Source organism: Telopea speciosissima, chromosome 3 (assembly GCF_018873765.1).
Source record: "Telopea speciosissima isolate NSW1024214 ecotype Mountain lineage chromosome 3, Tspe_v1, whole genome shotgun sequence".
Lineage (NCBI taxonomy): Eukaryota > Viridiplantae > Streptophyta > Magnoliopsida > Proteales > Proteaceae > Telopea > Telopea speciosissima.
The window spans coordinates 69,296,462-69,311,361 of record NC_057918.1 but is presented as its reverse complement, the minus strand read 5'-3'; the positions used below and the strand labels follow the sequence as shown (position 1 = coordinate 69,311,361).

At 40.9% G+C, this 14,900-nt stretch overlaps 1 protein-coding gene across 1 annotated transcript in view; it reads right to left on the bottom strand.

Moving 5' to 3' along the window:
• The window catches only part of LOC122656014 (probable voltage-gated potassium channel subunit beta), a 34,197-nt gene that overhangs the window by 4,771 nt on the left and 14,526 nt on the right, over nucleotides 1–14,900 (bottom strand). Inside the window, exon 3 of the mRNA XM_043850429.1 lies at nucleotides 6,151–6,315. Coding sequence (XP_043706364.1) covers nucleotides 6,151–6,315 — 165 coding nt within the window. The remainder of the gene's footprint in view (nucleotides 1–6,150; nucleotides 6,316–14,900) is intronic.

Genomic DNA, 14,900 nt, shown 5'->3' with positions numbered 1-14,900 from the left:
CATGAGCCATAGCCCTAAATTCTGCCTCTGCACTGGATTTGGCTACAACAGGTTGTTATTTGCTTTTCCATGTGACTAAGTTACCTCCCACAAATGTGCAATACCTAGATGTAGATCTTCTGTCTGAGATGGATCCAACCCAATCGGCATCAGTGAAGCCTTCTACTCTCAAGTGATTGTGCCTAGCATACAATAGTCTTTTCCCTAGAGAGGACTCCAAGTATCTGAGAATGCAATATACAACATCCAAGTGGCCACTCTTGAAGCATGCATAAATTGGCTCACCACTCCCACTGCATAAGAAATATCTGGACAAGTCATAAACAGATATATATAAACTTCCCCACTAGCCTCTGGTACTTTCCCGCATCAATAAGACAGGGACCACAATCTTCTCCTAACTTGTGATTCTGCTTAATAGGAGAATTTGTCGGTTTGCAGCCCAACATGCCTGTTTCTTTCAACAAATCAAGAACACAATTCCTTTGACATATGTTGATTCCTCTCTTGAACCTTGATACTTCAATTCCCAAAAAATACTTCAAGGGACCCAGATCTTTGATTTCAAACTGTTGAGCCAAGTAAGCTTTCAGCCTATTTATCTCAACTTTGTCATCTCCAGTTACTATAATATCATCAACATAGACAATGAAATTTGTGATGGTACCATTACCTCGTCTGGTAAAGAGAGTGTGGTCAGCTCGACTCTAGGAATATCCCTTCTTCAGAATAGCATGCCGGAATCGCACAAACTATGCCTTGGGTGACTGCTTGAGACCATATAGTGCTGAGAAGACACACTTTCCCTTCAACTGAAGGAAGTTTGAAGCCTGGTGGGGTTTACAGTACACTTCCTCTCCCAAATTACCATGGAGGAAGCATTCTTCATATCTAACTGATATAATGGCCAATCTTTATTGGCAGCCAATGATAAGAAAACTCTTATAGAGTTATGCTCAGTTACAGGAGCAAATGTCTCTTGATAGTCAATTCCATATACTTGACTGTACCCCTTGGCCACCAACCTTGCCATGTACCTTTGAACAGCACCATCAGATCGATACTTGATTGTGTAGACCCACCTGCATCCAACTGGGACTTTCCCTTGGGAAAATCTACCAATTTCCAAGTATCATTCTTCTTAAGAGCCACCATCTCCTCAGACATAGCTTGCTTCCACTAGGTCAGACATAACCTCAATAACATTCTTGGGAATAAAAACAGAAGAGAGAGAAACAGTAACAGCAAGACTTATAGGAGAGAGAGCATCATAGGAAACAAACTAGGCTATAGGATTACTACAAGCTCTTTTTCCCTTTCTAACAGTAATAGGAAAGTCTAAATCAGAATGAAGAGAAGGGATGTCACCTGACTAAGAAGGATGGAGCTCAGGATGTGGATCCAAAGAGGACTCTTGAGAGGTCTTCTTTCCCTTCAAGCATTAACCTCTTTTGTACACAATTACCTCTTTTTCATTGCTAGCATCACCTCCTGACTGATCATAATATCAACCAAATTCTCCCCCCTAAAGAGGATGTTGAGGAGGGGCAAAGAGTACAGATTCAAGGAAGATGACATCTTTAGAGAGGAGACAGTGAGGAAAGGAAGGGTGATAACACTTGTAGCCTTTGGTAGTAGAAGAATACCCGAGAAAGAGGCATTTGAGAGCCTTCGGGTCAAGTTTAGTTCGAGAGGATTTGTTAACATAAACATAACAAACATACGGAGACAAGGTTTCCAAGGGAGATTTGGAACCAAGGAGTTTGGTAGGCATGTGGTTAATGAAAAAGGAAGCAATTAGAAGGGCATCAGACCAGAAGGTTTTAGGAACATGCATGCCAAATAAAAGACTATGGGTGACCTCCAATAAATGGCAATTTTTCCTCTCAACGACCCCATTTTGTTGGGGTGTGTCAACACATGCTAGCTGATGGATAATGCAATTATTAGCAAAGAAGGTTTAGAGGCTACTAAACATGTATCCCCCCCCCCCCTTTTATCAAAATGAAAATTTTGATTTGAGTATCAAACTGAGTAAGAACCATCTGATAAAAATTCTTAAATGCATCACAGACATCATTTTTATGTTTCATCAGAACAGTCCAAGTAGTGCGAGAAAAGTCATCAACAAATGAAACAAAGTAATGATAGCCAAATAAAGAGGTAGTAGGAGAGGGTCCCCAAACATCATATGCACAATATGAACTGGTAGCCTATAAATAGGACCTAGGACCTCATTTTCAGACAGAATCACGTGGTAGAAGTGCGATAAAGTGTGAAAGAGATATGATTTTGATATTCTAGCAATAAAGGAAATCCACATAACTATATTCTGAAATGGATAAGATGAATGACAACGTTTGGGAAACATACATAGTCCAAATTGAAAAACATGAGAAGAAGCAAAAGAAGAAACTAAATAAGGTAATTCTTTCCTCAGTACAACAAAAGATGGATGGCCAAAACGACATTGCCATAACATAACAAAATCCACAGAGCTACTATCATTACGTCCACACACATAGGACTGAGTTATGGGTAAAAATTGTTCAAAAAGGTAGAGGTCTTTTTCCTCACGTCCACTGCCAATAATCCTCTTCGTCACCAAATCCTGAAAAAGAAAGTGAGAAGGAAAAAAGGTAACACAACAATTCAAGGATTTAGTTAAGTAACACACAGATAAAAGATTAGCGGCAAGGTTGGGGACGTGAAGAACGGAATCAAGAGAAATGGACAATGTAACAAGAATGCTACCCTTACCAGAAAGGGAGGAAAGGGAGTCATCAGCAAATGGTGTAGGAATCATAATAGTGAGACGCACCGGTCATGTGGTCAGTGGTACCAGAGTCAATGACCCAAGACTGGGCTGCAGTAGAAGCGTATGTGCAGACCTACAAAGCTGAGGATGATGAGGAAGTTGCCACGGCGAAGAAGGTGAAGTGCCTAGCTGTGACATGACCCTACGAAACACTGCATCTACCAAAGTGGAATCAACATGTGTGCTAGGTGGATACTCCCTAGCGTTTGCCTCAATCATCACAGAGTGAGCTCTAGCTCCCCCTCTACGGCTACCACGTATACCAGTAGAACCACCACGTGAACCAGGAGGATGGCCATGAAGAGTCCAGCACCTCTCTTTAGTATGCCAAGATCTCCCACAATGATCACATCGGAATTTCTCTCTGTCTTCCCCACAGGTAGGCCCTGGGCCTTTACCACTACTACAGAAGTCTCTATGAGAACTAGAAGTAAGAGTAGACCGCCGCTTAAGTGATGATGCTGGTTCCTTGGCCACACATCGAGTTTCCTCACTTTGTAAGTATCTACAGACCTCATCAAGAGATCTGGATCCAGATTGGTTCATAATCAGGATTAAGGCCACCAAGTAAAATGAGCACACGTTCCATCTCAAGAGTGCGGTACACCTTTGCTTCAACCTCTGGGTTGGTCAGTTGAAGATCCCTGTAGTGGTCATACTCCTCCCAGAGACCAACATAGGTGTTATAATACTCAAAAATGGTCCGATCACCTTGCCGCATTCTAATAATTTTTTGAAGAAGCTAGTAGACCTTGGCAGAGTCACCCACCCTGTCAAAGGTCTTGGAGACACTATCCCAAATGTCCTTAGCAGTTTCCTTTCACATAAATCTTCTCCCAATCCCGGGCTTCATCGAGAAAACCAGCCAAGTCATGACTGTGTAATTTTCGGTTTCCTATATCTAATAGGTATGATCGCCAAGCTCTGGGACTGTAATAGCACCAGTAATATATCCAAGTTTCCCTTTGCTCCCAAGGGAAAGCTTCACAGAGTGAGCCCAGTCCAAGTAGTTGGTGTTATCAAGCTTTACAATGGATATTTGTGTATGTGGATTCTCAAAAACTAACTGACGGGGGCTATCGGAGTGGACTGTGGATCAGCCGAACCACTCACGGAGACATCTGAATCAGGCATGGTGTAGGAAAAAGAGGCACTTAACCATAAACAAAGGTAGCCAAACCAAGTGGGGAGTACACACTCAACCCAAATATGCAATCCAATACAAGAAAAGAATCCCAGCCAAGAAAAAACAAACACCAACTTTGATAAATCCCCACTTACACAAGCCCTTCAAAGGGTAGCATCAACTCATACCAACTCAAAGAGTCCACATATGGCATTGCATAACCATTTCTCAACCAAGAAAGTCATACATTGCATTCTAAATGCAAGAAAAAGGGAAAAAAAGCCGTAGCAGTTTTACCTGGCAGATCCCACAAGAAGAGGTTATGCTCAAACAGCTTCTTCAATCACTAAATAAGGATATATGAAGCATAACAAGGACTCTTGGGCAATTCTAGTGGTCCATTCCAAAGCCCAAACACTTGCCGAGAGAGCCTGCAACAGGGAGCTGGCGGTAACCCTAGGAGAAGATGGCAGTAACTTTAGATGCTTCAAACCTTCATGTGGGCTGCAAGGTAGCTCAAATATCAACTTGAAATCTCCAAATAGGGTGAATATGAAACCTATTTCATACTTCTTCAAGTGTTTCACATAGCAGCCTCCTCCTTGGAATCCTTTTTGCCCTAGGATTCCAAAGAGAGGGAAAAAAGGAGCAAGAAGGGAAATACGACTCTCAAACCTGAGAGCTCTAATACCAAGTTGGATTTTAGGTAGTAAATGCAAGTAAGAGAGCGAGAGGATGATGGAGGACGAAGAGAGAAGAAGGAGACAAGAGAGTAGAGGGAGAAGATTTCGGTGATAATGTGTTGTGTTGGAGTGTTTTCTCCACCACACCTATATTAATCCATTGATAACAAGAAAGAAATTACATACAATATAAAGTAACTAGCCAAAAGACTAGTTCCTAAAGTACCCTTATTACATAAACTCTAACACCCTTTTCCCAAGAATCCTAAAAGTTGAGAGACAATAGGATTTGAAAAATCCCCTCAATAGATCCGATAAAATCCACATACTAGTAATCTTTATGGAAGCTCTTCTATGTCACATGACATCCCCTTGTCTAAATTAGTCCCACAACCCATTTCGTATTGCACTTTTCTGTACTGTTGATAGTGATGACTCTTTCTGCCATGTGGCAGAGCCACAGAGGATTATTGGGCTGAAACTAGTCGTGTAAAGTAGATGACTTGAGGGACATGTGGTCCTTTCTCTGGCATCCAAACTCAGCTGAAAGAAGTTTTTATTCCCAAGAACCATTATTTCCTGTTTTGTTTTCACAGCAAAACAGCCCTCTAGAAAAGCAGGAATCAGAAGCTTCACTTATAAAATGGACTAGATAATATGATAAAAAAAAACATAACAAAAAGAAAAGCAGAAGGTTATATCCGGTAACACAGTTAAGGCAACTACTAGCCCTTGGGCATTTTCCATGGCTCTACATTCTAAAGTCACTTACCCAGTTACCCTCTTCAATTCTTAAGCACAACAGTGCTTTCATTAATTAAAAGACCATAAGAATTTTTCTGCTAATGACACCTTACCAATTATATATGACTAACAACTTGATGAGCACCTAACTTCAACCACCGTGACTTTTCAAATGATAAAGACCCAAACTGTTTAGTGTGGAGAAAAAAAATACACTATAATTTTTTTAAAGACCCTGATCACAATATCAAATATAATGTAAACACAAGAAACAAACACATTAAACTCCATGCAAAAAAAAATTCATCTCAATGCAAGAAGCTAAAGAAAATGGGTACAACAAACAAATGCATACATATCATAGGATCACAGTAAGCCCAAGGAACTAATACACCAGATTAAACTTACTTGATACTCCTTTGTAGCACCAGTAATAACAGAAGAGACATTAAGATTTACTGCTAATGACACCTTACCAATTATATATGACTAACAACTTGATGAGCACCTAACTTCAACCACCGTGACTTTTCAAATGATAAAGCCACATTAACCTCCAAACTGTTTAGTGTGGAGAGAAAAAACACACTATAATTTTTTTAAAGACCCTGATCACAATATCAAATATAATGTAAACACAAGAAACAAACACATTAAACTCCATGCAAAAAAAAGCATCTCAATGCAAGAAGCTAAAGAAAATGGGTACAACAAACAAATGCATACATATCATAGGATCACAGTAAGCCCTAGGAACTAATACAACAGATTAAACTTACTTGATACTCCTTTGTAGCACCAGTAATAACAGAAGAGACATTAGGATTTGCTGCACACCAAGCAATTGCCAATTGAGCCAAAGGAACGCCCAGCTCATCCGCAATGGGTTTCAATCCATTAACCCTTTTCAGCACATCGTCAACCAGTGATCTGCTGGCAAGATTCTACAAAAAAAATAATTGCAGATTAAAACTTAAAATCACATTCATCCTTGCTGATAATGTACTCTTCTATGACACAAACAGTAGTGTCTCTAAAACACAAAAGAGGCATGTTATGTAAAACCGTCAAAAAGCAATCTTATGAAATAGAACATGAAGATCAAGCGGCTTGTTTGAACTTTGAACTGGTAAGGTAGCACAACATGACTAGTGATATGCATTCCATACAAGGAAATTGACCAGGGTTATACCCAAGGATTTAAGTATCAGTTCCAGGTATAGTACTAGAGGGGTGATTTTAAGAGGCGTATCATATCGTATTGTATTGGATAGACGAAAGATACACATAAAAATGGTCAAGAAATGCATAGATGTCTGGATGTTATGGATACGGTCAGGCACAAGTGCACAACCACAACTCAGTACTGTACTGGCATTGGCCAGTCAGAGCAGTACATGCGATTCTACTATGAGTGGGAGATGCATTACTATCACTATTTCAACTGGTGTCAGCATTGTGCATATGTTCGGCCTGTGCACAATATCATCCTGGTTGCTCCTATGCCTGAAAACACTTCCACATCTGAGTTTGAACCAGCCTGAAACTCTTTATGGTATTAGAATATTAGTACATGTAAGAAACCTCATCCTTCATAACAATTTCAATTGAATGCACTTGTTTCGCGATACGTTGTTCTCCTTTTTAATGTTTATACATGATACATGCTATATATTGCTCATTTATACCCTTTCTTCTCCAAAAGTATATTTCCATGTGTATGTTGACCATATCCATGCGTATCTTTAGTGTATCTTGCGTCTCTCCGATATGATATGTCTCTTAAAATCACCCTCTTGATACGATACGTCTCTAAAAATCACCCTTCCGATATGATACTCGATACCGATACTTAAATCCTTCGGCATATCAAGCATATCTTCCCCTTTTTTTTTTTTTTGCTAATGGTCAGCAATGTATGTATTAATGAAGGAAAAAAGTATGAGTTACAAAGAGCAACAGCATAAATGGCTGTGAAACAACCAGCCCTGTGAAACGTATCTAGAGCTCAACAGAACCTATAAAGAGGCCTGCCCAGAGCTTCCCAGTTTACTGCATCTACTATGAAGGTTGGAGTTGCATTCCAAACCTGACTAGATTTTGATCTTGCTGCATGATTTGCTAGAGAGTCCGCAGGGGCGTTACCTTCCCTGTAGCAATGAGTGATATGCCATATCTTCCCTATATCGGATTGTATTAGACTATTTCGGTCCTATATGATATATCGACCTGTATCAATCGATACTTTTTTTTTTTTTGAAAAACAAGTATCGTATCGATACCCATCGATACTGATACGTCTCGGCCGATACGATACTTACAATATTCACCAAGCTACTAACCGATGAAGGCGAGGGGTTGGGGGGGGGGGGGGGAAATACCCCTTTTCAGTAATGCACTTTTATCTTTAAATAATGAGAAAATAGCTCTGACAGTAACGATCGCTATAACTATAATGTAAGCACCAAAAATCAAGCTAGCAATTATACTTGATAAAAAGAACTTTCTGTTGGATTGTATGGGCCAGAATACCGTGGGGGTATTCTGGACATTTTCTTCTTTTATTATGTTGCTTTTGTATGTAGGTTTTAGTCCCACATCGCCAATTGTAATTCTGTCCTATGTTTGCAATATTATAAACAGATGAGCTTGGGGTGATCATAATCACCCAAGCATTATTCTCTAATTCTTAATCTCTCAACATGGTATCAAAGCAGGTTATGAATTAGGGACCCTCTTCTCCCCCTCCATTCTCGATTTTTTCCTCCCCTTCCCTTCGATTTTTTTTCTTTCTTCCTTCTTTCTTCTTCTTCTATCTTCATCCCCTTGCTTTCATTCTCCCACTAGGGCAGCACTGATGAGGTGATCTACAGATCCAGTTGCTGCCCTCAATTACCTCTTTCCATGGAGCAATTTTCTGCTCGATAGGGACACCACTACCTGTCTGCGATATTTGGATCTTCAGTTTTTTGGGGACTGCTTCCATCTCTGCTACAAGGGATCACTCCTCCTCTTTGAAGACCAAGAACTGTAGCAGGCCATCTCCTTTACATCTGTTCCTATCTTCAGATCTGTTCAAGACCCCCTGAGATCGATTTTTCACAAAAACTGGGTTTTTTTCAAAACCCTGACAACTATCGATCTAGGGGCTGGTGACTTCTATTGGTTCTGATTTTTTGACGGCTGATTCTCTACTTATAAAGGCACACTCGAACTTGGTTGGAGCTGCAACACTTCAGTTTTTAGGCCTCTTATACCGTGCATCGATTTCAGCCAAACAGAGTTTTTTTCAAAACCCTGCAAATATCGATCTCAGGGTTATACTTGTCTGATGCTGCTGATTTTTGGAGAAGTATCCTCTCACATTAAAAGGTGATTCTCCTCCAATTTTCAGCCCTTAACTTGAAGGATTTCTTGGTTTTCTCATCACAACAGCCCCTCTCTGCGATTTGGGCTTCTCTACTGTCTTCATGGCTGACTCAGTGGATTCGACTGCTACTTCTGTTGGTGATGGACAAGGCAAATTAGATTATCATACCTTTCCTCCTAATCCAATCAAGTTGGATGGCACTAATTACTTGCTTTGGTCTAGGTCTGCCTCCTTTGCCATTGCTGGTCGTGGCCTTACTGGCCATGTTAATGGCACCAGTGTTATGCCAACTGAGATTGGAGTTGCTCAAGACAAGTGGCTTGCCAACAATAGGGTTCTCATGTCCTATCTGATTGGTTCTATGACTACGGATCTGCAACATAATTTTCTTCTCCTTGACACCGCCTCTGAAATTTGGGCTGCTTGCAAGGAAACCTACGGCAGCTTGGCAATGATGCCTAGGTATATGAAATCAGGAAGAAGGTCCTTCATACTACTCGGGGAGAATTGATAGTCTCCAAATACTATGCTACTTTGCGCAGCCTTTAGCAGCAATTGGACCATTTTTCTGATTTTTCACCCAAGTACAGCTGCTGACATTACTTCATACAAGAAACATGTGGACAAGATCAGGGTTTACGATTTTTTGGCTGGGTTGAATGTGGAGTATGATCAGATTCGGATTCAGGTGTTGGGTCACAAACCTTTTCCCACACTTGAACAGTCCTATGCATTGGTCTCCTCTGAAGAAAACCGTAGGGCTGCCATTTTGCACCCTCTTATTACTGACAGGTCAGCCCTCCAGATTGCTGCCCCGGCTGCTCTTGCACGTACAGGCACTACTTCTACTGATTCTACTACTGGTACTATTGTTTGTGAGCACTGTCACAAACCTTACCACACCAAAGAAAAGTGCTGGAAACTTCATGGGAAGCCTGCTGACTTTGAAGCTAAGAGGGTTGTCAAGAAAAAACCAAAGAACAAAGCAAACCATATCAATCTGCACACGCCCTCGCATCGACATCGGTCTATCAGACGATTTACAGGCATTCCTCCGTGTGCTAAGGACTTCCGCTGCTCCTTCCAACTCTTCGCTCCTTCAGGTTCACACTTTGCCCAGTCATGCATTCCATTTGGTGGTCACTGTGCTTTTGTAGCTTCCCATCCTTGGATCATAGATTCTAGAGCTACAGACCACATGACCGGTTCCTCTAGCTTGTTTCATCGTTATTCTCCCACTTCTGGAAAAGATAAGGTCAAAGTCGCTGATGGTTCCCTTTCTTCTATATCGGAAAAATGAATCATCAAGTGCACTTCCTCTTTTCCGTTGTCCTCTGTGTTACATATTCCTAATTTCACTACTACCCTTCTTTCTATTAGTAGTATTACTCGTGATCTTAATTGCAAAGTAACATATTTTCCTTCTCATTGTGTCTTTCAGGATCTGGGCTCTGGGAAGACAATTGGATTGGGTAAAGTACATGGAGGATTGTACCTGCTTGATGATGGTCATTTCACTCCACCACCATTACCTTCTCCGTTCTACCTACACTCCTTGGCATCTTCTGAACTTTACCAATGACACTCTACATTAGGTCACCCCCCATTAGGAATTTTAGCACATTTGTTTCCTAGTTTGGTCACCCAACATACTAAGGATGACTTTTTTTGCGAGGCTTGTGTTCTGGCCAAACAGACACATTCAAATTATTCGTTTTCAAATAAAAGGAGTTCTTCTTGTTTTCAATTGGTGCATTTTGATGTTTGGGGCCCTAGTCGTAAAACATCTATTTATGGTCATCGTTGGTTTGTCTCTTTCATTGATTGTCATTCTAGGAATACATGGGTGTATCTCTTGCACATAAAAAATTAGATTTTTTCATGTTTTCAGCACTTTCATAAAACGGTCCAAACTCAGTTCCAAGCTACTCTCAAAATATTGAGACGTGATAATGGAAACGAGTATAAAGAATCTCAATTTCAAAAATATTTGGTTGATCATGGCATTATTCACCAGACTAGTTGTGTTGATACCCCTGCCCAGAATGGTGTGGCAGAACGGAAAAACCGCCACTTGTTAGAGATGGCCAGGGCTTTGATGTTTGCTAGGCATGTCCCAACTCAATATTGGGGAGATGCCGTTCTCACTGCTGCCTATCTCATCAATAGATTACCTTCTCGGGTTCTTGACTCCCATAGCTCATCTGATGTTTTACTGGGAAACTCCTCTTTTACTGTACCTCCCAAGGTGTTTGGTTGTGTGAGTTATGCTAGAGATACAAGGTATCCAGGCAAACTTGCACCCAGGGGGTTACGTTGCATTTTCCTAGGTTATTCTCCAACCCAAAAAGGTTATAAGTGTTACCATCCCCCTTCCCGCCGTACTTTGGTTAGTATGGATGTTGTCTTTCATGAGACACTTTCCTATTATTCTTCACCACCTCTTCAGGGGCTCTTCAGGGGGAGAGTTCTAGTGAAGATGAGCTGCCTTTTGAGATTCCTCCTCTTGAGGTTCCTCTGGCTGCTGCCCAGCTACCTACGGTTGCTACCCAACCCCCCATGGCTGCTGTCCAGCCTCCTTTGAATGCTGCCCAACCTTCTTTAATTGATGCCCAACCTCCTCTGGTTGTTCCTCCCTCATTTGAAGGGAATCCTTTATAGGGGGAGACCATAGAAAAGAGTGTTGTTAATGTTCCTATTCAGGGGGAGTTTACTCTAGTCCAGAGAACTATTGGTGCCTTTCAGAAGAGGATCAACAACTCCAATAGACTCACCTATAAAAGGAGTAGGACCAACAGAGAGCAGCTTCAATCCACTACAGCACCAATACCCATCCTCTCTTGGTGAGCCCTCTTCTTCCGACCTACCTATTGCTCATCGCAAAGGTACTAGGACTTGAAGACAACATCCCATATCTCGTTTTGTTTCTTATAATTCTCTTTCTCTTTCTTTTCGTGCATTTGTATCTTCTCTTTCTTCTGCTTCAATTCCTAAAAATTGGCAGGAAGCATCTATAGATGGAAAGTGGAAGGCAGCAATGTTGGAAGAAATGAGAACACTACACAAAAATAATACGTGGGATCTTGTGGCTCTTCCTCCAGGGGAAAAACTAGTTGGATGTAAATGGGTCTTTGTGGTCAAACAGAAGGCTGATGGTTCAGTGGATCAACATAAGGCACGTCTACTTGCAAAGGGGTTCACTCAAACTTATGGAGTTGACTATCAGGAGACCTTTGCATCAGTGGCAAAGCTCAACACTATCAGAGTATCAGGGTGTTATTATCTTGTGCTGCAAATCTTGGCTGGGATCTTCAGTAGTTGGATGTAAAGAATGCCTTCCTCCATGGGGAGCTTAAGGAGGAGGTATATATGGACATTCCACCAGGCTTCTCCGATGACAGGACCAAGGACAAGGTCTGTAAATTAAAGTGTGCCCTGTATGGGTTGAAGCTGTCACCTAGAGCCTGGTTTGGCAAATTTCACAAGGCTATGATTTCAGCAGGCTACAAGCAAAGCAATGCTGATCACACTTTGTTTATCAGACGAGTTGGTGACAAGGTAACCCTTCTTATAATCTATGTGGATGATATTGTGGTCACTGGCAATGATGGTGATGCTATCAAGAATTTGAAGCTCTTCCTTGACCGTGAATTTGAGGTAAAGGATCTTGGACCTCTAAAATACTTTCTAGGGATAGAAGTTGCTCGATCTTCGAAGGGCATCTTTCTTTCTCAAAGAAAATATATCCTTGATCTATAATCTGACACTGGGCTGCTAGGTTGTCATCCTTCCGATACTCCTATGGAAGCTACTACAAGACTTAAGGATAAAGAGGGTGAACCTGTTGACAAAGGCTGTTATCAGCGACTAGTTGGCAAACTAATCTATCTCTCTCACACACGACCTGACATAGCCATTGATGTAAGTTTGGTGAGCCAGTTTATGCATGATCCCTATTCCTCTCACATGGAGGCAGATCGTCGTATTTTGCGGTATTTGAAGTCTGCTCCAGGAAAAGGAATCCTTCTCTCTCCCAATGGTCACTTGAAGATTGAAGCTTATACTGATGCCGATTGGGCTGGCTCCACTGACAGAAATTCAATTTGTGGGTATTGTTCCTTTGTGGGTGGGAACCTTGTCACATGGCGCAGCAAGAAGCAGAATGTTGTGGAAAGATCTAATGCTGAAGCAGAATTTCGTGCGATGGCCCAAGGAATTTGTGAACTCCTATGGCTTAGAGGATTGTTGCAGGATATCGGTGTTGTTGTCCACCTTCCCATGATGCTTTATTGTCACAATAAAGCAGCCATTAGCATTGCTCATAACCCTTTCCAGCATGATCGTACTAAGCATGTGGAGGTTAACCGACATTTCATAAAGGAGAAGCTCAAAGCTGGACATATCTGTGTTCCCTTTGTGAAGTCTGCTGATCAGTTAGCTGATGTGTTCACTAAGGGACTAAGTGGCAAAGTGTTTCTTCCTATCTTAGTCAAGTTGGGCATGCATGAAATATATGCTCCAACTTGAGGGGGAGTGTTGGATTGTATGGGCCAGAATACCGTGGGGGTATTCTGGACATTTTCTTCTTTTATTATGTTGCTTTTGTATGTGGGTTTTAGTCCCACATCGCCAATTGTAATTCTGTCCTATGTTTGCAATATTATAAATAGACGAGCTTAGGGTGATCATAATCATCCAAGCATTATTCTCTAATTCTTAATCTCTCAACACTTTCCTTCTGAGTATTTGGTCATTTAAGATCTCATTTTTTGTAGAAAAATACTATAAACTACCCTTCCACTTGTAAGACTGTAAGATGTTGATGCAATCCCCAGATTACAAATTGTGGTAATTCCAGAGATCTCAAATGCTTTCCAGATATTAGAGAACCTCTGGTCTCAAATGCTTTCTAGAAACCTGAACCTCTGGCACTGATACACAGGAGACAGTAAAGTATTATCACAAAATTTTTCAAGTTTGAACCCATAGTTTGAACCCATGTCGTACAAAGGAAAATAGCCTCAGACTAAGATAGCACACACACACACCTTGCATAATGTAACTGCATCTCATGTGCATTCATATCATGACTTAGATAGACTTTAGGTGATAGCTAACAATCCCTTAAATAGCCTAAACAGAGTGGAAATATGTTGGTAATGAAATCCCCAAAGTCATATGGTCAAAAACAGACTTAAGAGTCTATCGATTGAACCTGATGGTCGACCATGAAAAACAGTCATACGACCGTTAGTCACAGAATCTTGACGGTTGCTACCGTCAAACTCAGACGGTCAACCGGATCATGTTGGTCGACCAGACAACGACCGTCAGACCCAGTTACTTCCAAATACGGATGTAAACAGATCGGATTCGGATTTTCGACCATCCGTTTACATCTCTGCCTTGTGTAACCCGGACCTTTTGTCCCCTAGAGGATACAATTCACTCTCAATCCATATCTCTTAGATCATGAATCTCTTTTCATCATATTCTAGAACCTATTGAATCTTCAAAAACCCTCAAAATCATTATTTACTTATTTTTTATTATTAAGTATTCGGATTTTTTTTCGGACGGATTTTTATCGGAGTATTCGGATTATTTTTCGGGTATCTCTAAACGAATACAGATGTCCCGAAACGGATACTAATGCAGGTTCGGATTCGGATTTTGGTTATCCATTTACATCCCTACTTCCAAAGGCTATTTTTTTCCTCTATTGACTATATGTGTCGGTCGACCGTCAGAGGTGAAGGTCGACCATCAGTTTGAAAAATACGACCCCTATTTGAACGTTGAAGATTCTCTTTGCTTATACTTTTTGGCTATAAATAGGCCACTAAAGGACAAACTTAATACACCTTTTGAGGCATCGAACACTATTCATTTGAGAGCATTTATTGAAGCCTTTTTGTCCTTTGTTTATTCATTTAAGTTGAGCATCATCATTATAAGATCCAGTTGAGTCAACTCAAACCATTGAAGGCTTGCATCGTAGCGATTGAATTTACTCATCAAAAAATTCATGAGTTAGCCTTCGTCATGTGCATACACACAATCTCATCATTTTGCACAGGGAGTATTCTCCACAAAGGTAACATCATTCCTTTTGTATTTACATTCAATCTTAATGTTGATCTAAGAGTTGGTAGAACT